We start from the raw sequence: 26,221 nt of genomic DNA on the forward strand, positions 1-26,221 counted from the left end.
AGCTGAGACTTCAAGCTTTGGGTGTTATGGGAGGACACCCAGCAGGAGGAAGTGTACTCAAACCCACACATACAAGCCTTGGACCCAAAATATGTCTTATCTAAAATAAATGTAGGGGCACAGAAAACATAGAGATTGAAGGAATGGCAAAAAAGTGACTAGCCCAGCTTGAAACATACCCTAGCAGAGAGGGCTGACCACTGTCAGAATTAATGATACTGTACTATATTTACAGACAGGAGTCTAGTGTAACTACCTTCTGAGAGGCTTTGGCCTGCAGGTGATGGAGACAGATGCAGAAATCCAAGGCCAAGCAATGGGCCAGCGGCAGGGACTGCTATGGAAGAATGGAAGGAAATACAAAAGGAGCTAGAGGGGTGAAGATGCCCCACGAAGTCCTACAGAGTGATCTAACCCAGGCCCATGGGGGACATCAGAGACTGAGCCAACAACTAAAGACATTGCATGGATAGAACCTAGAGCTCCCATACGTAGGTAGAAAATGTTCATCATGAGGGTCCCCTGACAATAGGAGTAGATCTGTCTCTGAATCTATATCTACTGCTGGGTCAAATTCCCACAGCAGGGATGCCTTGCCATTCCTAGGTGGGAGAGGATGTGCTTAGTTTTGCAGTGACTTGACATAACTGAGTGGATTGATAGAGCTTAGGGACCTCCCTTTATGTTAGAGAAAGGAGAGAGGGCAATCAGAGGAGGCAATTGTGGGGTTGGAACTGAGAGGAGGGTGGGAGGGCGGTGAAATTGGGATGCAAAGTGATAAATAAATATAGATATGTACTAATAAATAAATAGAAATAGGGCTGATGGATGCAAATCTAACATTGCACACAACTCTAAACTTCTACAACCTAGAACTAAGCCAAGGAACCCCACACAGTGGAGGGACACCAGAAATGCACCAGTCAAGGAAGAGTGCTCTTGGCTGGTAAGGGGATGCCTATATGACTAGAGAGATGAAGGCACAAGAGGAGACAAACCTTGATATCATGCTCCACTGCACCAAATCTGAGCCAGTGCTATGCATTGCTTCTTGGTGAGGTACTTGCACTTATCAAAATGTCCTTGGAGGACCAGGTTTTATTCCTTGGTGAACACAAGTGTTTTATCTGTTGCTTTCTTGAAAAAATGGAGAGAAACACAGGACCCTGGATGGACTTGAAAAAACATGAGGCCTTGGAAACATGATAGACCTGAGGTATCTGGGGGAACCTTGGAAGTCTGGGTTCACTGGAGAACTTCAAGTTTTTTTTTAACCTTGAAGATGAGAATGTCCTCTGAACATATATTTTGCAAAGGAAAGCATTTGGAAAATAGAGGTTCTCAGACTGCCTGAAAGTTTGATCACATTTGGAGAACTTGCTGCAAAAAAGAACCTTGGACTAAAAGAAAAATAGACCAAGGCTGGCCCACAGTCCGTAAATTTTGCACTCCAGCCTTCCAATTAATTTCTCTAGACTGCCTGTAGAACACAGGGTTCAGGGATATGCTTTCACTGGTTGGTGAACAGTCTAAAAAACTTCTTAGTCTTAGCACTTGGGAGGCAGAGGCAGGAGGATTGCTGTGCATTTGACGCCAGCCTGCTATACAAAGTGAGTCTAGGACAGACAAGTCTACACAGAGAAACCCTGTATTCAAAAAACCCAAAAATACTGAAAATAAATAAATGTAGATGGTAAGATAGGCCCACAGAAGGTGACTCTTATGGTAAAGAAGCCTACTACAATGTCTGAAGACCTGTTGTCAATTCCAGGGACTAAAAAGGGGGTGGGACAGCACAACTTCTGCAAGTTGTTTCCCAATATCTACACACATGCATTGAGCTGAGTTTTGAAGGACTACAAAACTATTTTAAATAAAAAAGCTGGGATCTGGCCTGGAGAGATGGCTTAGCAGTTAAGAGCACTACCCATTCTTCTAGGGGTCCTGAGTTCATTACCAGGAACTACATGGTACATCACAACCATCTATGATGGGAACTGATACTTTCTTTGGTCATGCAGGAGTACATGAACCTAGAGCACTTATATACTTTAAAAATAAATGAATCTTTTAAAAATACTTATACCAGACCAAGATATATACTCAGGTTATGTACTCACTTATAATTGGATTTTAAGCATATAATACAGGATAGTCATACCTCAATTCACAGACACAAGGAAGATAAGTAACAGGGAGAATCCTAGGGAGGATGCTTACATCTCACTTAGAAGTGGAAAGTCTATAGACTGAGAAAATGGGGATGGAACAAGGGGAAAGGGGAACATGGAGAGAAATGAGGGTTGACATCAGACATGCAATGAGTGAAAATGGGAGGCCAGAGGGATTGTAGAGAGAAAAGAAACCTTGGCCATGGACTTCTATGTGACAAGCTGGAGAGCCTTGACACTGAAGGCTCCAGGGAGGGTATGATGGTAATTATAGCTGAGAATCTTATTCGCAGTGGCCATGGAGACTGAAGAGGACACTCTCTAACAAAGTATGACTCCTAGTTGAAGGAAGGAGAACATCAAATCACCCATGGAAACTTCAGCTCAGTATTTTCCCTGCTTACAAGCTGTGCAGGGATGGATATGGGGAAAAGGTTGAGGAAATGTGCAGGCACTGCCTAGCCCAACATAAGTCCCACCATGCTATACTGCCCAGCTCTAGCACTACTGTGCTTGTGGAAGGGAGCCTAACATGGCTGCCCTCTGAGTGGCTCCACAGACAAGCTGATGGAAGCACATTGCACAGATCCACAGCCAAACGTGGGCAATATTAAGGAAGATTTGAGGTAAGGTTGGAGGACTCAAAAGGGATATGAGCTCCACAGGAGAATTGACTGAGTCAACCCACAAGGGCCTGGGGGGGCTGTGGATACTAGGGTTCCAGCCAAAGATCATGCATGGACCAGACATTGCTCACATATATACATATAGCCTATGGATCGCATGTATAGACATAGCCTATGGACAGTTAGGTCAGCATGTGAGTGCCCTAGTGAGGGAAGTGGGGACTGTCTCTAACTTGTCCTCCCTGTTTTGTGACACTTTTCCCTGTCAGGGCTGCTTCACTGAGCCCCAGGGGAAGGTGATGTCCTCATTACTGAAAGAAATTGATATGATGGTGTGTGTGGTTCCCCTTCCTATGGAATAACTGCCAGGGTTTGAGGACACAGTGAGATGAAGGGGAAAAGGGGGCAAAAGAGTGAGGTTTCTATGACCAAGATGTAAAATGAATCATTAATTTTAAAACCTGGGGTACATATTGTTCAGTGGTGGGCTACTTTGTACATCTACATATTTACCTTATGTTGTTGAGGGATCTGCATGCCCAGGGGAACATCAAGTGTATGCAATATCCCCTGACACAAGACCTAGCTTTTCCTAGAATAGACGTTCCTGCTGAGAATATGCTCCCTTGCCGTTTAGATCCTGTTACTTCAAATATATATATATGTATGAAACACTGGAAACATTTCGTTGCAAAGGACGTTGCCTCATGGGAAATGACAGGGACTCAATCACATGATTTAAAAGCATTTATTAATTTACCAGGGTGAAAAGAACACAGTAGTAAACTGTACTTGCAGAACTTACAGAGGAAGGAAGTTAATTTCCAACCACCCAAATCCTGAACCAACAGCTGGCTGCAGTTTTCTTTCAGGAGATCGTACATCCTCTTCTAGTAGCCTTGCCCCAAGACACATGGAGCCGTGTATGAAATCATTCACGCATATAAATGTTTCAGGGGAAAGTCTTGTGAAAACAAATATCTTTTTAAAACTTTGCAGGAAATATTTTTCTCTTTGTTTAAATAATGTAAAATTTTAAAATGAGTAATGGACATTATAGAATTATTCTGAACAGTCTCAGTATACGGATCACATTGGAATGAAACTGATACAGACTTGCCTGCATTATTCCTCTAAATCTTAAAACTGCGGGTGCACACTACCACACCTCTACTTTCCTCTAAAATCCTGGACCTGTTAACATGTGAGAGGAGTGTTCTGGAGTCTGAACGTCTCCCAACGTGTCCCAGTCCTCTAATGTGTCCGAGTCCATGTCCTTAAGGATTACTTGAACGAGCTCCTCTGAAGATAGAATTAATTCGACAACATCCTCTGTGTCCTGGGAAGCAGCTTCTGTCACAACTGGAGATTCAGCTGCTTCTGGGAAAGTCTGGCCTTCAGCGATTGATGAGTGGCTAGAGTTGGCAATGGTAGCAAGGGCTTGATCATCAAGAAAGCCTCCTGGGGGACAACTTTGGGCACCATTCCAGGCTTGAAAACCAGGCCAAGAAGCTTCTTGGCTGGAGTTGACGTTGGTAGTGGAGCCCACACCAAATGTACCTAGATACAAGGACTCTCCATCGGAAGAGGCAACTACAGATAATTGATTAGGTGATTCAGTTGAGAAATTACCTGCTCTAGAGCTTGCATTTTGCTCAGGCCTTCCTTCTGGAACATTATCCCATTTGTACTTAGCTCGGCGATTCTTGAACCAGGTCTGAAAAACAAAGGAGACATCAGAGAACTTCCTATTTGCCCCCCGATGGGCCACAATGTGTTGTTTCTGGATGGAAACTGCTGATCTAGCAGTACTCCATCCTTAAGAAACAGAGAAGTTTTATGTTCTAGATCCCTAAATGTGGTAGGAAGAAGTGTGTGTGTGACCTGATAAAAACTGACTATGAAAGTTTTAGCATAGAATGACTGGGGTTTTTAAATGAGCCTAGAGCTTTACACATTGGAGACCCTATGAGGGGAAAGAGGGCCTCGTGTTGGTACTCAGGTTGAAACATAATGCTAGATTCAGCCCTGCCCTAAATGTACATATATCTACCATCCACAACTGTGCAAGCCCCCCCCAAAAAAATCACAGACTGAGGATGGTAATAAGCGCTCAGGTACCTAATGGGGGAATGGATGTTGTGGCAGTTGGAGAGAGGAACAAGAGAGAGGCTGACCTGTATCTTATGTTCTTTTACACCAATCCTTTTTGCGAGATCTTGTATTATACTCAGGCTTGGGTATGGGTTCTGATTAAAATGTTCTTGCAGCAGGCGCTTTTGTTCCTCCGTGTACACAGTGCGTTTTTCATATTCTTTCCTTGGAGCCACTGGGTGAACTTGGTGACCATGTTTATGTGACAGCACTGTTGGTTCTTGGGAATCCTGGCAAGCAGAACTCGTGGAAGGTCTGGAAGTCATTGGATGGTGTGAGTCCACTGAGAGGTCTCCCGCTGTTGAGGGACCTGGGCACACTAGGGAACCTTGATACATTTGGAGGTTTGGATTTGTTAATGTTTCTATGGATTGTTCATCACATGGGTACTGTTCATCATCTGTGTGCCATTGTAGACTTGATTGTGTTGGCATTCCTGGGAGACCCAGGGAATTTTGAGACATTTGGTGACCTAGGTTGCTTGCAGAGACTGGATAACTGTGGACACTTGATTGCATTGGAATTTCTGAGAAACCCAGAGGACTCTGAGACATTTGGAGACCAAAGTCCCTTCCAGGCTCTTGAGGCATTTGGAAACTGGATTCCATAGGTGCATTTGGAGACAGTTGAACATTAGAATGAAAGGAAGAATCTTGGGGCATATGTGGTCTTAAGTTTCTTGGAAGGTCTGCATCTTCGATACCAATTGGGACTGGTAGATGAGGAAGCATGCTGGGATCTGATCCTACTGGAATATGTTCCCGTAGTGTGCAAGCTGGAAGAAAGAAACACATCAGAGAAGATCTAGAAACCCCCTCACCTACCAAGAATGTCTTCCCAGCATCACAACAGATTTCCTATGCAACAAGGATCACGCAGGGGCATCATTCTTTCTCACCACTTGCCTCTCAGTCTTCTATGTGTATAGGTATTCTCAACACTGCAAAAAATATGAAAACACCTCCATTGTCAGTGAGCTTGGAAATAGGAAGGCCTCCCCAATTCTTAAATGCTCTAGGTCCATTTCTCTTCCCCTAGTGCCCTCTGTATCCAACCAAGAAGTGAAAGGCCCTGGAGCTGGCAATATGCAACTGACTATATCTTCTAAACTGTGGATTTCAGCAGAGTCTCCTATCTAACCCAGATCAGCTGGTACTGAATATCAATCTAAGGACCTGAGCTTAATTGAATCCCCAAGAAGGACCCTCCTAGAGGCTCCAATTTTTATCCCCTTATATGGAACAAAAACTTTGACCTCATTGGTCTACAGTGTTACCCTATATTTACCTAGCCAGGTAGAGGACATCTTTCTTGATTGAGCAAATATATTCAGAGCTTCATTGGTTGGTGTTTGAGAAACTAACATAACCCTGGAACCATCATCTTTGGTGTCCTTCAACCGGGTGACTCCAGTCCAGAATAAATTTGTCTCTCACAGATCAGTGACCATCTAAGGAATTGGGCCTGTCTCCTGCCTGCTGCCCAGAAAGCCTCCTCATTCTTTGCCCCTTCTTTCACCTCTTAATCCCCTCCTGCTTTCTTTCTTTAAATTTCCAAAGTGTCTTTTGTACATAACCCTGACTATCCTCGATCTCACTATATAGACCAGGTTGGCCTCCTGAGCAAAGAAATGCCCTTTTAATTGCCTCCTGTTGCTAGGATAAAAAGTAGGATCCACACACCAAATATATTTTACCCATGCAAGGTGGGCAATGTCTTGCTCAACCTCAGAGCTTCCCAGGTGTCACCCTTTTTAGCTAAGGTACCACCCTGCTCCATCTATCTGGGCCTTCTGGAGCCTCATTCTGGATCAAAGTTCACTCTTGATCTAATTAGGAGTTATTCCCAATTCTGACTGCAGGAGATTAAAGAGAAATTGATCATAGAAGCCCCACAGTCTCTACCTCCTATAGGCAAGACCCTGTACAAATCGCTCTAGGAATTCTAAACAGCCTAGGGCTCTCAAGCCTGTGCCTAATTTGGAGAATGTTGCACAAATGCTTTTTTGTTGGGCTAACACCTTAGAATATCTCTAGCACTATTCCATAGGCTGCCCAAATCCCTGTGCTCATCCATTAATCAGTGTTCACATAAATTGGATAAACATGCAAACAGCTCCTAGGTAAATTTTTAAATTGTTTTTGGTGACAGGGTATCTGTGTAGTGTTGGTTGTCCTGGACTTGCTTTGTAGACAAGGTTGGCCTTAAACTCATGGAGAAGTGCCTGCCTCTGCCAATAATAGCCAATACCTGGCTATTAAAATTACATATTTATTTGAGACAGTGTTTCCCTGTGTAGCCTTGGATGTCCTCAAACTATCTGTATAGACCAGGCTAGCCACAACCTCAGAGAGATCTGCCGTGGCACAACACAAGAACCACAATGGTACAGGAACCAACCCCTGATGTTATTAAGGATAGTCTGCTGTGCTTGAAGGCAGGAGTCATGCTCCATCCAGCACTGCCTCAGAACAGATGCTGTGAGTCACAGGCAAACAATGGGTGATGCACAAGGTCCTTCTGGAAAAGTGCAGGAAAGGTGAAAAAGACCTGGTACTGACAAGGGCCTCAAAAGAAGACCAAGAGAGCCAAGGAATCAGGGCCCAGAATGGCCTTGAGACTGAGGCATCAACCACAAACATTGCATGGGCTGAACCTAGGCCTGCTACAAAGGTGTAGATGAGGTCCAGCTTAGGATTCGTGTGGGTCCCCTAGTAAGGGAATCAGTGAATCTCTCTGACATGTACTTTCTTGCCAACTTTTCAATCACCTTCCTATGGCAGAACTGCCTTGCCAGGACATAGAGGAAGAAGACACACTTATTCTTGAGAAGACTTAAATCCAAGGGTTTTGATGTGAGGGCTCTTCTTTTCTGAAGACTAGGGGACAGGGACAGACATACGGGAGGAGACGGGAGGAAGGGTCTGGGAGGCGAGAAGGGATGGTGCTATGACCAGGATGTAAAGTGAATAAATTAAGTTAAGCAAAATAGAATTTGCTTTCAAATTTAATTTTTTCACAGGGGGAAATAAACCTAGATCCTGCCATGTCATAGTGTGATGTGCTAAAAATAGAACAACACCTAGGAAAAAATTGAAGCTGTAGTTTTTATAGTTGCTGGGATACAAAGAAATGGAGCTGTGGTGACATGATCAGAGTCTTTAAAAAGCTTTAGTAAGCACAAGACTTACTAAAGGGGTTGGAACTGCACTCTGAAGACTTTCTAAAAGCATTTCTTCCTGGTTGCTATCTGTTGCTGCATAGCTGTTTATAGCATTTTTTATTTCAATATGTAAGACTAAGATAGCAGTGTCCTTTCAGCGTAAAGATCCACTGTAGGGCAAACTTTTGAGCTACTGTGCAATATTTCTTTCATGCTGTCATTTTTAATGATTGTTAAAAATCCTTGGGATTTATGTTTTAACTGAAGAGAGTCCTCCTCTTCTAGCTCCTAATCTTCCTCCTCAGGAGATCACCTTCACAAACCAACCTAACACTTTTCTTTCTATCAGTTGACCAAGTCACCAGAAAAGCAGTAGGTTGCTGGACTGGCTCAACCCACTGTCTAAGAACCATGGCTTAACTGTCTCTCCAAACATCAACCTTAATGATCCTCCCACTTTTGATTTTTTGTTTGCTTTTTGGAGACCAGGTTTCTCTGTGTAGCCTTGGCTGTCCTGGACTCACTTTGTAGACCACCCTGGCCTTGAACTCATGGAGATCTGTCTGCCTCTGCCTCCCAAGTTCTGAGATTAAAGGTGTGCACCACCACCGTCTGGCTTGGTCCTCCCACTTTTGGGATGCTCCCACTATCCAGACTTTTTTTTCATTCTTCTCCCTTTTGGGGGTGGTTTCCCAACACAGGGTTTCTCTGTGTAGCCTCCAAGCATGCTTGCTGGGATTACAGTCTTGCAACAACCCCAGCTCCATGGAGACTAGTATATTCATTATTCTCAGCCCCCCTTTGTGCCCCCAAATTCATGACCCCACAAAGGCCAAGTGTTATAGATGTAATTATGTATGTTTTGTTTTCTTTTGAATAAGGCTTTCCCTGTTAGTCCAGGTTGTTCTAGAGATTACCTTTTCTCATCCTCCCAAGTGATGATTTCTTAGGTATATCAACTGTGGGTTGAGTCACTTTCACAGTGACAGGATTGTGTGAAAATTAAAACCAAAGGGGAAAATTGTCCTTTTCCTCTTGGGTATCCAACTCAGAATAAATTGGGGTGTACCTTACAGTCACTTTCTCAGGAAATACAATTCTAATCAGTCCACTTCCAGGTCTCCTCCCCTTACCTTCATTACTGATCACTCATTCTTAATTATTAAGCAATCTCCCTGAACCCTCATCTTTAAAGTGAAAGTTCCTTTTCAGCCTCCTTCTTTGCTTCCTTTTCAACAACCATGCTTCTTTGTGGACCATCCTGATTTTCCAAATGGTGTCCAAGCTCACTGTAATACTTGTGCTCCTTACCAGAATTCCTGAAAACCCCTGCACAGAGGTCTCACCTCATGGCCTGATAGTGACTTGGTTTCTTTTTTTTTTTTTTTTGGTGACTTGGTTTCATTTCACAGATTTTTCCCTAGGCTTTATGGGATTCGGAAGACAGTGCTGATTGTTTGTGAGGCTGAAACATTTTTAATTCATACTAAAGAACCTCAGTTTGGTTTCCACAAGTCCCTCTGGAGCTGCTGTGGTTGAGAAACTCCACCTGGCCTATTACTTATTCTAGAAACCTATATCAGGAAAGAAGTCTAGTGGCCAAATCCCAGGAAGCTTTATTGATAACTACAGAGGGTTAATTAAAATTAACCACAAAATCAAAATCAAAGTTAACAAAATAGGAGCTGATGTGGCTCGTTGCCAGAGAATTGGTCTACATGTTTATTTTGGATATAATACTAGTCTTCAGCCTGCAAGTGCCCACATGTGGATCTTATAAAACAGTTTGTGGAAACTAAGTTTGTCCTTCCAATATGTGAAGCATAAAAATCCAATTCATGTGTAATGACAAAATCTGTGGTTGTGCTATCTATAAAGCTTCAGATTTCCTGATTATAAGGTTATGACCCCAGGGAGAACAAAGGCTGACACCTGCTTCTGTTTCTCAATCTAACATAAAAATTTCTGCATGGTGGCAGATGACAGAATTGCTCATTCCACTGTCCAACCAAGGCTGAGATTTTCAGAATGTTTGTGCCTTTGACACATTCTTTATTTGATACTGTATATGTATCCCATGGAGACACTCTGCTAAGAACAGATATGTATTCTGCTTCTTTTCTAAAACATTGTGCTATAGGGAACATTTTATCTCCCCTCCTCTCTCTAGTTTTTTTTTTGGTCAGAATTTCTCTGTGCAGCCCTGGCTCTTCTAGAACTTTCTCTGTATACCAGGCTGGCCTCAAACTTAGAGATCCACCTGCCACTGTCTCCCATTGCTGATATTGAAAGCCTTCACTCCCACTGACCAGCATTTATCTTGTGTTCTTGTCATCTGAAAAGACACTGGTTCTTCAGATGCTCTCACAATAAGCCAGAGAGATAGTAGTTCAATTCTGTACTAGAATGCTTGACCAAATGGAGTCTCTACTGAACCCTTTTTAAGCAAAAATTTCCTTTTCTGTATGGCCTTTGTTTTGTTTTTGTTTTTGTTTTTGTTTTTGTTTTTAGAAAGAGGGTTTCTCCGTGTAACCCTGGCTTTCCTGGACTATCTATGTATACCAGGTGGGCCTCAAACTCACAGACTCTCTGCCTGCCCCTACCTCCCAACATGCTTGGATTAAAGCCATGTGCCACCACTCCAGGCTTATGTATGGTCTTGTGTGTGTCCTATCTGGCCTTGAATTTGCTGTGCAGTTGCTGATAACTTGAGCAGCTGAGCTTATCATCATGTTCCACAACACAGTAGACTTGGTACTGAGAATGGATCCTGTAGATGCACTGAGCTCCACTTAAACTTTTTGGTTCTTCTCATTTTCCTTAAGCACACTGAAGGGGATTTGCAGAAATCTTGCTGATGAGCCTCATCTATGTGGGATTATAGGGCTTTTTCTCAAAAATAGATATCTGTTCCTATAATTGATCTACTTTTATTCTTGTCATATGATCTCATTGAAACAGAAAAATTCAAACCTATATGACCTGTAATCACTGCAGACTAAATGGTCCTGACTATGGCCCATTTGGATACATTTATACTTAATTACCACATCTTTATAACATTGTAGAAGTTAGGACCATCCATTGCATCTACAAAGCAAGTTAGTACAGCAAATGTGTATATCCTTAGAGTTGGAGAGAGGAAGATCAATTGAAGTTCATGATTGACTCCACAACAGCTCCAAAGGATGCATGGGCTATAGGAAAATTTGCCTCAAATGGAAAAAGTCAAAGAACAATGCATAGCACTTCTCTATAGTTATGTGGGTTTTAAAATATAGAAAAAATAATAGACTCTTAATGTTCTCAAAAGCTATGTGAGAGCCACATGTTGGGCCCAGTCCTATGATGTTAACTCTGTGGAAATATGAAGCAGGAGTATTGCACTTTCAGGGATAGTCAGGCCACAAGGTGTCTTTAGGTCAGCCAGGCATATGCAGCCATAACTTTTCATTTAAGAAAGAAGGCAGAAAAAATGTAGAGGCAGATGGGTCTCTCTGAGATTGAGGCAAGCCTGGTTTACAAAGCAAGTCCAGGATAGCAAGGACTACAAGAGAAACCCTGTCTAGAAAAATAAGGAGTGTAGATAGGCGGTGGTGGCACACGCCTTTAATCCCAGCACTTGAGAGGCAGAGGCAGGTGCATCACTGTGAGTTCAAGGCCAGCCTGGTCTACAAAGCAAGTCAAGGACAGCCAAGGATACACATAGAAACCTTGTCTCGAAAAACCAAAAAAAAAAAGAAAGAAAGAAAAGAAAAGAAAAAGAAAAAGAAAACCAAGGAATGTATCTAAACGTCAAGCATGGTAATGCCTGCCTTCACTCTGAGGGAGGCAAAAGGAGGCAGATGCTGTGAGTCCAAGGAAGTCCCAGCCCACGAAGTAAGTCAAGGACAGGCCAAAGTGACACAGAATAAGCCTGTCTAGAAACAAGCAACCAAACAAAAACAAACACAAACAAAAAAAGAAAAATATGTATAAATGAACACAACTCTTTTGGGGGAGTGGTCAAGACAGATTTGTTCTGTGTAGCATTGGCTGTACTGGAAATCACTCTGTGGACCAGCTGGCATCTATCTCAGAGATGTGTCTGCCTCTGTAGAAATTAAACTTGTCTAGCACCACAGCCAGCCCCAAGTTGGACAGTTCTTTTTTTAACTATCAACAGGCTTCAGAAGAAAAGGAAAGGGCAAAGGTAAAGAGAAAATTATTCAATTTTGTGGGTGAGGCATGGCAAGAGGCAAATGTCTAGTGTGTATGGATTTGCAATCTCAGCCCTTGTCCTTGCTTTTATGCATCACGCTAAGCCTCAGTGACACACCTAGTATGTCATGCCATGTGAGGGTTGAGGATCCACGTGTAGATGAGAGTGGACATGATGCTCACCTTGTAAGCTAATAGTTGAGACACAGAAAAGTAATAATTGGCTCTATAGAGCAAAAGTTTGTACAAAATATTGTAATAACCTAAGATAGAGTCTATTTTAATCCCAGCACTGAGAGGGCAGAGGCAAGGGGACATTTGTGAGTTCCAGACTATCCTGGTCTACAGAATACAATCCCTGACTGCTTCTGTTACAAGAAAAATACTTTGTCAAAATAATAAATATGTAGACAGTATGTGGTAATGCACACCATTCATCCCAGTACTCAGGAGGCAGTTGGATTACTATGAGTTTGAGGCAAGCCTGGTCTACAAAGAGAGTTCCAGGCCATCCAGGGCTATTACATGGACAAAATCTATCTCAAAAAAAGGAAAGAAACCAAAAAGACAAAAATACATATATACTTTTGAATAAATAAAACCATGTTCTTTCCTCTCTCTCCCAGTTCTTCCTCATATTTGTGGCCATCCAACATTAAGTTCTTCCATTTTCATAATATGTAAATAAATAAGTGAATCATGCACACATATACAGAGGACAATGGATTCCACTAAAGCTATCAACTCCTAACCATGGATTGAGGTTTGCAAGAAAATATTATTGGTATACTCAGTATTTAAAAACTGGTAGGTCAGTCAGCTGTGTGTGGTGGAGCACATCTATAATCCCTGAAGATAGGAATGTTATATGACACAAGATCAGAGAGACCATAGTTAGAACTTACAACAAACATTTCTAAATAAACCAAAAGAAAGGATCAGACCTGGTAGGGGGTGGTGACACACCTTTAATCCCAGCCCATAGGAGGCCAAGGTCAAGAATATGTCTATGCATTCAATGTCAGACAATGCTACAGAAATCAAGGATAGCCAGAGCTACACAGAGAAGTAATGTCTAAAAAAATAATAGAAATAGTAATTATGATAATAGTGAATAAAAATGTAAAATAAGTTAGGCGAGCTGGCACATGAATTCAATCTCATACTCAGGACACAGAGGCAGGAGAATATCTGTGAGTTCTTACCCATCCTTGTCTACACATAAATCTCTATCACAGCCTGGACTATATAGAGTCTCAAAAAAGAAAGGAAACAAACAAAACTTCAATATCCTTAGCCATTTGATATAGGCAAATAAAACTACCTTGAGAAGCCAGGCATGGTGTAGTGTAGCATGCCTTTAATCCCAATATGCAGGGAAGCAGAGGCCCACAGATCATTTGTGTTGAGGCCAGCCTGGTCTACAAACCAACTACAGAACATCCATGCATACATCGAGAAACCCTGTGGAAAATAATTAACATCTTACCTTGTCAGTATAGCCAAGAAAAGTGTTGCAATAGAGTACAATGTATCAGTTGGTGGTTGGTGACAGAACAGTGCAGCCAAAACACCCTCAGCATCTCAGCATCTCATCAACAGGAGGCTCTTTGGCCAACTCACCTGGGACATCAGCAGCCTCTCCAGTCTTCATGAGATACATCCTGGTGGGTGAAGCTGAATTCCAAGAACCTGGCCTTAAATATCTTCTCCATCCAGACAACTCCCTGCCTACACACCTTTTATCCCTGACAACCAGCCCACTCCCCTACCCCACCCTGAGACATGGCTCAGTGTGTATTCCCACCCTATGGAGACCTGGTCCCTTGGAGTATAGCTCCTTATTAGGCAGATATACTAAGTGCTGGTATGTTTTTTAGGTCATCTTTGGCCCAACCTTATCTGTGTTCCTGGACTCATAGGGCTGCAGACAAGAGAAAGATTTTACCTCCACTCATTTTTTACCATGTCAAGAAATGAGCTTTCACTAAGCCCAAATCCTGGACATCCTGCTATCATTCCATCACTGCCATCTTCTTCATTTCTTTTTATCTACTCTTTCTTTTTATTAATTGACACAAGGTCTCTACATAGCTCTGGCTGTCCTATAATTCACTACTCAGCAGAGGTCTGATTGCCTGTCCCCCCTAGCCTGGACACAGGGCAAGAATGTATACTCATTCCTGACAAGACATGATGTGCCAGAATTTGGGAGAGGAAGGCTCTTCTCTTCTGAAAACTATGGAGGGGGCATCTGCGAGAAGACAGGAGGGAGAGGCTGGGAAATGAGGAAAGATGGTGCTATGACCAGGATGTAAATTGAATAAATTCCTTTAATCAAATTGTATTTGCTTTACAATAAACCTAGAGTCTGAAAAGTTTCAGTGTGATGTGCTAATGATACAGAAATACCTCATAGAAATTGAATAAAGCTATAATTTCTCTAGAATCTGGGACACAAATATATGGAGTTGTGGTGAAATGAAAAGCAGACATTAAAGGTTTCAATAAGCACAAACAAACAGGTTAGGGGTCGGAACTGCATTCTGAAGACTGTCTAAAAGCATTTCTTCCTTGTTACTCTATGTGGCTGCATAGATGTTTGTAGTATTTTTTATTTTGGAATGTAAGGCTAATATAACAGTGTCCTATGAGTTTAAGAATCCACTGTAGAACAAACTTTTGAGTTACTATGCAATACTTATTTCATGCTGGCATTTGTAATATGATTGTGAAAATCTTGGGATTTAGGTTTTGATTTTTTAAAATTCCACTTACCGTAGCTCTCAATCTTCCTTGTCAGGAGAGCACCTTGAAAAACAAACCTTACACATTTTCCTCAGTCCACCTAATCACCAAGAAAGAAGTAGTTGCTGCAGCTTCCTCAACCCCTTGTCTGAATACTACTGTAATAACCAGACCTTAAATATCTTTCCAAACATGAAGCTCAGTGGTTCTTCCACTTTTTGAGTCTGGCCACTATGCAGAGTTATATTTTTTCTTTATTTTTCTTTTCCTTTTTTTGTTTGTTAAGACAGGGTTTTTCTGTGTTTCCATGGCTGTCCTGGACTCCCTTTCTAAATCTACTGGCCCTAGATCTCAAAGAGACCTGCCTGCTTCTGCCTCCAATAACGCTGGCATTACAGGCCTGCAGCACCAACCCCATCTCTATGCAGACAAGTATTTCATTCTCCTCAGACCCTTTATTGCATCTCAGGTTTCAATGTGACTCAAGAGGCCTATGGATCCAATTATGCTTGTCTGGCTTTCTTTTGAGTAAGGCTCTCTCTGTTAGCCCAGGTTGTTCTATAGATTGACTTTTGTCAGACTCCTGAGTGAAGATTACAGATATGGATCACCTCTGTATTGAGTCATTGTTTCCAGAGCAATTACAAAGAGACATGGCTGTGTGTGTAGTAAAATCAAAGGGAAAATTGGCCTTGTCCTCTTGGAGATCAAAACCAGAAAATATTGGGGTATACCTCACAGTCACTTTTCAGGTTACATATTATTAATCAGCCAGCTTCCAGGGCTCCTCACCTTCCCTTTATCTTACTGATCCCTCAGTCCTAACTTTTGAGCAATCTCTTCCTTCATCCCTGAACATTCTTCATAAACTCCAAGTGCCTGTTCAGCCTACCTCTTTGCTCCCTTTTCGACAACCCTTCTTCTTCGTGGGCCACCGCAGTTTCCAACTGGTCCCCAAACTCACGGTAGTATTTGTGTTCATTACCCAGATTCCCCAAAACTGCTGCAGAGAGTTATCAGCTCTTTGCCTGATGGTAGCTTGGGTTCTGTTCACAGATTATTCCTAGGCTAAACAGCATCCAAAGACAGTGCTGAAGTCTTTTTGTGAGGGACTGAAATCTTTTTAATCCATACTAAGGAACCTCAGTTTGGTTCCCAAGGGTGGAGTCCCTTAGAACTGCTTTTCTTGAGAAACTCCATCCAGACTCTTACTTGCTGTAAAAACTTAGCCTACATAGTACATTCCCTGTCTGCTGTTATCATAGAGAAAAATGATTTGTCAAAATAATAAACATGCAGACAGTATGTGGTAATGTACACCATTGATGCTAGTACTCAGGATGCAGTTGGATTCCTGTGAGTTTGAGGCAATCCTGGTCTACAAAGGGAGTCCCAGGACATCCAGTGCTATTTCACAGAGAAACTCTACCTCAAAAAAACCAATAAAATATAAAAATACATATACACATTAGAATATACATGAATAGACATAAGACCATGTTCTTTCCTCGCTCCCAGGTCTCCCTCATATCTTTGGCCCCCAACATTATGTTCTCCCATTTTCATAAATTATATGAATGCATGAATGAAACACACACACACACACACACAGAGAGAGAGAGAGAGAGAGAGAGAGAGAGAGAGAGAGAGAGGGACCAATAAAGCTACCTACTCCTAAACATGGAGTGAGGTTTGCATGAAAATACGATTGGTATATCGAGTGTTTAAAAACTGGTAAGACAACTGTGTGGTGTAGCACAAAAATAATCCTTGAGTACAAGAATGTTTTATCACACCATTTCAGACAGAGGGTTACTATTTAGAACTCACAACAAATATTTTTAAATAAACTGAAAAAAGGATAAGCCCTGGTAGGGTGTGGTGACACACATTTAATCCCAACACGCAAGAGGCCAAGGTCAGGAAGATATCTATTAATGCAAGGCCAGCCTGAGCTACAGAGTTCAAGGACAGCAAGAGCTACACTGAGAAGCGACATCTAAAAAATTATAGAAATAGTAATAATGATAATAATGAATAAATATGTACAATAAGCTGGGTGTGCATGCACATGCATTCAATCCCATACTCAGGAGGCAAAGGCAGGAAGATATCTGTGAGATCCTACCCAGCCTGGTCTACACAGAGATCTCCAGCACAGCCTGGACTACATAGAGTAAACATATCTCAAAAAAATAAGCAAACAAAACTTTAATAACCTTAGGAATAGATATAGGCAAATTAAAACTACTTTGAGAAGCCAGGCATGGTGTAGCATGCTCTTAATCCCAAAATGCAGAAAAGCAGAGGCTCACAGATCACTTTATGTTGAAGCTAGCCTGGCCTACAAAGCAAGTATAGACTATCCAAGGATACACAGAGAAACCCTGTGGAGAATAAGTAAGCAAAAAACCTACTTTGAGATATTATCTTTCCTAGTCAGAATAACAAGAAAAACGTAGCAAAGGAGTAAAGCTTATTACTTGGTGGTTTGGGGCAAAACAGCGTAGTCACCCCCACCCTCACCAATTCACCTACACAGGATGCACTTTGACCAACTCACCAGAGATAACAGTAGTATCTGCCATCATGCCCAGATCCATCCTGACGATTGAAGCTGAATTCCCAGAACCTCGCATTACATATCTTCTTCATCCAGAAAATTCCAAACCTACCCATCTTTTTTTTCTTTTTTTATTAATTTATTCTTGTTACATCTCAATGGTTATCCCACAGGGGAAGGTAATCCCCCTTAGGGACAGTCATAGGGGAGGGGAACCTACCCATCTTTTATCCATTGATAATCAGCCAATTCTCCCACCCAGAGACCTGGCTAAGTGTGCCTTCCCACCATGTGGAGACCTGAACCCTTTGAGCATTGCTCCTTGTTAGGTAGATATACTGATGCTTTGTTTGAGACCTAAAAGAGTAGCTCATCTTTGGCCAGCCCTTACCAGTTTTCTTGGGTTCTTAGAGCTCCAACCAAGAAGAACTTTTACCTTCACTCATTGTCTACCATGTCAAGAAATGAGCCTTCACACAGCATCCAGCCTATACATCCTGTGCTATCTTTCAATTGCTGTTACCCTTCTTTATTTTTCTCCTCTTTCTTTTTATTAGTTGACAAAAGGTCTCTGCATAGCATTGAATGTCCTATATTTCATCCTATATTTCACTATATAGCTGAGGCTGGCCTCCACTTAACAGATCTGTATACCTCTGCCTCCTTAGTGCCAGCATAAAGATATGCCCCCACCCACCCAGTTTGGTCAACATATATTCATGGGGAAAGGCCTATTTACCCAAGACATTCCTGGACCAAAGGCATTTTCAAGAACAATAGTACCACCATCCAGGTCCATTAACATGAGCCCTATAGAGCCTCAGTCTGGTCCCCCAGGTCACTGGAAATTATAAGGTCCCACAGTTTCCCACAAGCACATTGTACAGGTATAGAGTAGCCAGCATAAGTACAGAGGGATCAAGATATAGTCATGGTGGTGGCTTGTGTGTTCACAGATTGCCCTCACATTGCATGGGTATCCAGGTGACAGCTGCTGGTGTATTTTGTGAGGGAATGATCCTCTTCCATCAACACCAGGGATACCTTGATTCTGAGGAGTTCGATATTTTCACCTACAGGAATATGAATGCTTCATATAAACCATTACTTGTTCTAAAAATGGTGTGTGATGGAAGACCTACGTTTATTGTTTCTACTAGGATTGTAACTAACTACAATATCAAATTCATGCAAAATAAACAAATAGAGCTAGGTGAGGCTTAGTGTCAGATCTCTTGTCCAGGGTTGTGAAAATATCGGAGAGGCAGACGTTATTGTCCAGACACCCAGGACACTAAAAGCTACACAAAGAGACCAAGATGCAAAAGAGAGATGGAGATAGAATATATATATATAACTCACTATGCAGAAAAATAATTTGTCATTTATATGAGATGAAATGATGTAGGAATTTCAAAGGCAACATGAGTAAAGACAGAGCTAAGTTGAAATCCATGGACTTACCTATGACTAGAATCTAGCCAGGAAGGAGTAGAGACATGGAGTAGAAGTAGCACCCAATAATAAAAGAAAAACAAAAGGGGTACTTCACTGTGGTGCCAGCTACTTGGCTCTCAGAAAGCCGAGTTTCACGTCTGGATTCTCTGGGAAAGGTGGTAAGATGCTGCTTCAGAAAAGTAGAAACAGAAAAAAAAGAAAAGAAAAATAATAAACAATTAAATAAATAGAAACAGAGTTTGGTCAATACAATAGAGGCACTAAGCCTAGCGATACGTCTTCCGTCATTGGCACACACTGGTAGAAAGAGGGAACAACTACTGCAGGCTGTCCTCTGACAGGCATACAACTTTGATGAGCCATCAGCACTTGGGAACACATAAAACTATTTTACGGTAGCTGAGCTTGGAAATACTTATTTCACTGAGTGAATGTTGGATAGCATTTATGTAATAGATGCATTGTTTTTATATTGTGTGGTTGAGTATTCTGCCTGCAGAGAAGCACACGAGGGATACGCAGTATCTCCAAAGGCAAGAAGACGAGGTCATAGGAGACCCTGAAATGAATGCAGTGAAGGTAGCAATGAGTCCCCATTTGACTTGATGTACAGTCCCATGGAATATCAGCTGAACAATGTAACATCTTCTTTCTTTGTTTTTGATTTTTGTTTCATTTTGTTTTTTGAGACAGGATTTCTCTGTGTAGCCTTGGCTGCCCTGCAGCTTACTCTGTAGACCAGGCTTGCCTCAAAGTCAAAGAAATCTGCCTGCCTCTGCCTCTCGAGTGCTGGGAGTAAAGGTGTGAGCCACCACTGCCCAGCTGAATATTTTATTTCTAAGGATGCTGTGCACCATGGAGGAGTGTCTAGGATTCCCACCATGGTGTAATACCATTTTATCTATGTTTTTCCTCAAGCAGTATGAACAGTTAAATTTTTTGAACCCACAAGTTGGCTTACAACTGCCTGTAACTGTATTCCTATGGAATCTTACACTCACCTGCCCTCTCAGGCAACAAACAGGTTCAAGTAAGTATTCAGGCCTTCGCAAGTATCAATAAAATTATGCAGGTATTTAATACAAACACATGGGAAGCAGAGGTAGGAAATGCTCTGTTTGTGGAAGCCATGCTTATCTATATAGTCAGTTCTAAGATAGCCAGACCTGTATGTAGAGATCCTATCTTATGAAATAAAAAGAAAATAAAATTTGTAAATAAAAAAAAACAAATGTAACTCTAATTGCTGTCCAAATTGTCAGTCACTGGCTAGAATTCCTGCAGTCAGGAAACAAAAGCAAACAGTTCACAGAACATGCAAAGCAAGCCTGGCTAAACAGCATTAGAACCAGTGTCAAAAAGGCAAATGTATCTGGGTGTCCTAGTAGCATGTACCTGTAACACATATACATTGAAAGAAGAGGGGAGGCATACTAGGTGGTTCAAGATAGTCCCTCATGTTAAAAGAAATGAAATAAAACATCAGGCAGGGCACAATAAACTTAGCAATGAACAAAGTCTTCTGCTTTAGAGAGTTGCTGAACTCTACAAACCAACACCTTGATAGGAAACAAGAGCATCAATTCAACCAAGCTTGCTTCTGTAGAAATGTCCTGCTGTTGTCTGCTATGCAACCTCTTACTTACTACACTGATTTCCTGGTTAGGAACCTTGTTATTAGACCATGAGTGAGTGAGGACATGTGGGGTTAAGATGTATTGCCAGGTGAGCAAGAGTAACCAAGTCTTGAAGAATTCTTAGACAGAGCTTAAGATGGAACTTTGCTCTGAGCACACAGTGGGTGTAATGCTGCAGCTCAGGTGGGAGCTGAAGTTGGGCTGAGGTTGGACCTTCAGCAACTGCTGCCTCAGTCTTGGCTTCCACAGTTGTGGATTGACCAGTGATGGTAGATACAGCTGGGGCTTGGCCATCCAGAATTTCTTTTGGAGGTATAACTCTAGCACTATCTCAGACCTCATCATTTTTTTGTTTTTGTTTTTGAGGCAGGGTTTCTGTGTAGCCTTCACTCACTTTGTAGACCAGGTTGGCCTTGAAATCACTGTGATCCACCTGCCTCTGCCTCCCTAGGGCTGGGATTAAAGGCATGCACCACCAGCACCTGGCCCCAGGCCTTGTCTTAATGGAGAGAAACTTCCAGCCTTCAGATCAATTTGCTTATGGAGTTCTCCATTGATGTGCTTGGATATTCATAAGCTTAGGCAGCAGAAGTAGTGACAATTAAATGGCCACAGGTGTGACCAAACACAGCACCAGCTCCAGAGAAACTGAGCATATCAGGCAGTCTCTTTTATTTTTTACTTTTATTTTTACATTTTGGTTTTTTGAGACAAGGTTTCTCTGTGTAGTCTTCGCTGTCCTGGACCTGCTTTATAGACCAGGCTGGCCTTGAGCTCACAGCCATCTACATGCCTCTGCCTCCCGAGTGCTAGGATTAAAGGCATGCACTACCACAACATGCCAGGCACTCTTTTCAAACAATCTGCAGACCTAATACAGGGTGAACTTCTGGGTGCATATGGGGCAACTCTAGTTATGAATCCTAGTATCAGGGTCCATGGATTCTTAATCATTCAGGGGACACTCTTTAACTAGATAGGACTCTTGGAGGAGGGAGGGGAAAACCAACCCACCCACAAAAATGAAGACTAAAATTTACAGTTTACAAGATATACTGGGATAAAGATAGAGCAGAAATTGAAGGAATGTCCAACTAATACCTGGCCCAATGAGACCAACCCCATGGGAGAGACACACCCCTGACATGACTAAGGATAATCTGCTATGCTTACAGACATCCTAGCATAGATGTCCTCTGAGAAATTCCACACAGCAGTAGAATAAAACAGGTTCTGAGGCTCACTGTAAACATTGGGCAGAACAGAGGGAGTCTTGTGGCAAAGTGGCAGGAAGGAGAGAAAAAGGTGACAGGAGCTCTACAAGAAGACCAGTAGAGCCAACGGACTAGAAGATTGCAGAGTCTGAAACAGCAAATAAGACTATTCATAGACTGGACATAGGCCCCCTACACAGATATAGCTGATAGGCAACTCAGTCTTCATGAGTGTCCCTCCCCATTAAGGAGTGTGGAGGCTGACTCTGAGACAGAATCTGTTTCTGATTTTTTGATCACTCCGAGCTGGCTGGGCTAACTTGACAGGGCGCAGGGGAACAGAACCTGCTCAGCCCTCATTCCACTTGATGATATGGCGTGGATGGGGAGGGGCGCTCCTCTTTTCTGAGGAATCGGGGAGCGAGGATGGTGGAGGAGTAATGGGGGTAGGGCAGAAAGGAGAGGAGGGAGGGGGCTGTGATTGGGATATAAAGTGAACAAATAAATTAATTACTTAAAAAGGATTATGTGTATTATCTAAACTGTATTTTTCATGCTTGTTCTTGTAGCAGATCTGGAGGCATAATGGAAAGAAAACACATGTTCAAGAAGAGAGTAAAAGGCTTTCTCTACCCAACACTCCTACACAACCCTCACTTCCCCACTTCGATGAGAGAGATGCAGAGAGACAGAGACAGAGACACAGAGGAATATGAATCCTGATTCCAAGATATAGGGATAAAGTCAGGGCAGGTGTAATGTAGCATACCAGAAACTAAGGAAAATTCAGCAAAACGTTCAGAGATACATAGGGAGATCTACTATCTCTGTTCAGCTATTACATGCATCCATGTCGTACCTACACTGAGAAGGAGGGCAAAACCAGGCACAGGTGTACAACTCTGTTGTACTCTGCCAAAAGCAGTGTAGTGGCCCTGGAAATAAGAGTTTCTGCTAAATTTGCAGGAGACTGATAGGAGAGTGGCTGTTTCACCTGGAGGAGAGAGATACAAGATAGAATTAACCTTGAATCTGACAGTTTGCCACACAATCCCTTTGCATTAGGGCCACATAGTCCCCCTGGTTGGATATATGCAGTAATCAAAATATTCTTGCATCACCAGATTTTGTTGTGCGTCATACAGAAAGTGTTTCCTCTGCTGGATTCCAAGGGCACTTGAGGAATCTGTGGCCCTAAAGAGACTGAGTGAGTGCGGATTGTGGTGGTGCACGCCTTTAATCCCAGCACATGTGAGGCAAAGGCAGATGAATCGCTGTGAGGTCAAGGCCAGCCTGGTCTACAAAGTGATTCCAGGACAGGCAAGATTACAGAGAGAAACCCTGTCTCAAAAAACAAAACAAACAGACAAACAAACAAACAAACAAAAAAACCAAGAGTCTGAGTGAATGGTGAGAGCATCATGGGAACCACAACAAGAAGAGTTCCCTTGAGAACGTGAGGTCACCTAAGGACCTTCTTCCATTTTGTAGCTTCCAAGCACGTGGATATATGAGCACTGTGGGGACATAGATACATTCCAAGACTTGGTTGAATTAGTACATGCCATGGGGCCATGGGGGTATATATGGATCTAAGGTTTGTGGGTAGGATGCATCTATTTGGTGAACTACAGGCACTGGTGGAAATTAAAGCATACTAGGATGTGACCCTATTAGAATTCCTTCCTGTACATAGGAACAGGGAAATGGACCACCTACTTCCACATTGCGTATGCTTTACCCATCAAGTCTTCCCATCATTTGCTTAAGATTTCTTACGCAGCAGGGATGGTTCAAAAACTTCATCCATTCTCTGCTTCTGCCATTCTGTCTACTGGGCTTCTAAGTTTTCTCCGTAGTAGATGAACATAAAAACAACTACTCTGTTTACACAAGACTGTCAGTCCAGGAAGGCTGGGGGTGGGGGAGAATCTAAAGGAAGGTTTACAATTCTCAAGTCTTCTATCCTTCACCTGGATCCATCTCTCAGTTACAGAAATGAAGGGACCTTGGTACACACAAGGAGAGTGTACTCCCACTCTTCCCACACCGTCTACATAAGAGGCTTCATGGCCAGTGAAAACTGTCTATCATCAGATTCTCACATCATTCCAATATCCATCCTGGTGTTTACAAAAGTACTCTAAAAACATGGCCTGCAATTTTTTCTCCATCCAGAACCCTCATGGGCTCCCCAAGTTTGTCTCTTCACATCCAGAAGATGCAGGCACTCTGAAACCTCATTCAGTCTGCAGGCAAATGAATATGGAGGCCTGGCCCAATAGAGTACATCTTTTTTATAAAGCCAATATATACAGTACCAGTTGGCACTGAGCTGAAAAAAAAATGACAAAATATTTAAAACTACTCTTTTTCACTCCAGATCAAAATAAAATGCTGCTATCTGTTTGGTTACCATCTCAGAACCATGACCTCTCCATATCCTGAAGCCCATGTGACCTACTTATTCCTTCCCATTATTAGGCACTCCTTCCTTCCTTATTTTTCTATTCTTCATTTTTTTCAATTAAAACATGGCCTGTCTACCTTTCCATGACTGTCTTGACTCTCAATTTATACAGCAAGCTGTGTAGCAACTAACAGAGCTCCACCTCCCTTTGTTTCTTTAAGCTTCATATTAAATATGTAGGCAAACACACAGCTTGATACAGCATTTACAAAGGCTAGTGTGTCTGCTTGGCCTTCTATATTTTTTATTATTTCTATTCACTTTTTCCCTTGTCATAGCCCCATCTCTCCTTTATTCCCAGAGTGCCATTCTCCCTCCCCATTCCATTGTCTCCTCCCCTTTTCCTCAGAAATGAGATCCCCACTTACCATTCACCCCAGTTCATTAAGTTCTATCAGGGATCTGCTGTTCCTCTTCCCCTTTGGCCTGTCTAGGCAGTCCTGCAAGGGGGGATTCATCAAAAAGCTCAGCCCATATCAGAGCCATCCCTTGCTCTCCTTAGTAGAGGACCCATATGAAGCCTGGAATGCCCACTGGCAACATCTGTTTAGAGTGCATAAGTCAAGTTCATGGTTGGTGCTTAAGTCTCAACAAGGCCCCTGGGCCCAGGCTAGTCTGTCCCATTTGTCTTCCCATGAAGCTACTGGCAGATCTCTTTCTTCTTCTTCTCCCATGTTTTTCATAAGACTCTCTATATACTGCCCAATGTTTGGCTATTAGTCTCAGCATCTGCTTTGAACCACTGATAGGTAGAGTCCCTCGGAGGAAAACTCTGTTGGCTCATTTCTGCAAGCATAAGACAGTATCCTTAAGAGTATCAGTGCTTGACTTGCTAAAATTGGATGGGTCATGGGTTGGGCAAGGCATCACTGGGACACTCCCTGAATCTTGCTCTATCTTTTTTGTTTGTTTGTTTGTTTTTGAAACAGGATTTCTCTGTGTAGCCTTGCTTGTCCTGGACTTGCTTTGTAGATCAGGCTAGCCTCAAGGTCACAGTGATCTGCCTGTTGCTGCCTCTCAAGTGTTGACATTAAAGGCATGCACCACCACACCCAGCTTACCTGCTCTATCTTTACCTCAACTCATCTTATACAAGGGGCAAATTTCTGTTGAAGTTTTGGTGTTCCCTTTTCTCTTCTAGGACTCTTGTCTAGTTAGAGGATGTCCAATTCAGATAGTATGTCTCCTGTTCCTAGGAGTATTAGGCAGAGCACTCTCATATTGTCCCATGAGCCTACAGTGAAGTAGGGCTCCAGTTTGTCACAGAGTAGGCCCCACCCACAGTTTCATTTTTCACGGGATCAGCCTTCTATCTTTTTAATTGAGTGTTTGAAAAATGTATTTGCCCATGTGAGTGTATGTGCACATTAAGTGGAACAAAGTGTGTTAGATCATTGCAATGGAGATCCTGAACCTTGGGAGACATATTACATGGATGATTGTAACTGAACTGGCTGCTCGGTACATGCTCTTTACCTCTGAGCCATCTCAAGTACACAAGATTTTAATTTTCTTCATGTTGTGGCATTTTGTAAAGTACAAAGAGAGGCACTTGAAGTTTTACAACAATCACGTTATTTATTTAAAGACAAAGAATAAATAAGACAATAGGAGATTGGTACCAGTCATTAACTGGTGAGAAAAGGTAATAGTGAAGACTGGTGTGTTAGCTTACCCCTCTAATCTCAACACTCAAGAGAAGTAAAAAGATACACAATTGTATTGTCCTTGGTTAGTGCAGTAGTTTGAGCAGAACCCACCCCCCAGGCCCTGACATCCATCATGATGTTCTTCTTGTAGGTTTTGAGGACCCTCTC

General features: G+C 42.3%; 1 protein-coding gene across 1 annotated transcript; it reads right to left on the bottom strand.

Moving 5' to 3' along the window:
- Positions 1-3,531: 3,531 nt before the first annotated feature.
- Positions 3,532-13,898, bottom strand: LOC311591485 (oocyte-specific homeobox protein 6-like). Its single transcript, XM_084771113.1, has 4 exons — positions 13,804-13,898; positions 5,857-5,891; positions 4,975-5,726; positions 3,532-4,514 (listed from the first exon to the last, which is right to left on the bottom strand). The coding sequence occupies exons 3-4, from the start codon at positions 5,680-5,682 to the stop codon at positions 3,978-3,980; spliced, it is 1,245 nt and encodes a 414-aa protein (XP_084627239.1). The 5' UTR covers positions 5,683-5,726; positions 5,857-5,891; positions 13,804-13,898; the 3' UTR covers positions 3,532-3,977.
- Between the last annotated feature and the right edge of the window lie 12,323 nt (positions 13,899-26,221).

The sequence above is a fragment of the Acomys minous genome, assembly GCF_964271855.1.
Source record: "Acomys minous genome assembly, chromosome: 20".
In the NCBI taxonomy this organism is placed as follows: Eukaryota; Metazoa; Chordata; class Mammalia; order Rodentia; family Muridae; genus Acomys; species Acomys minous.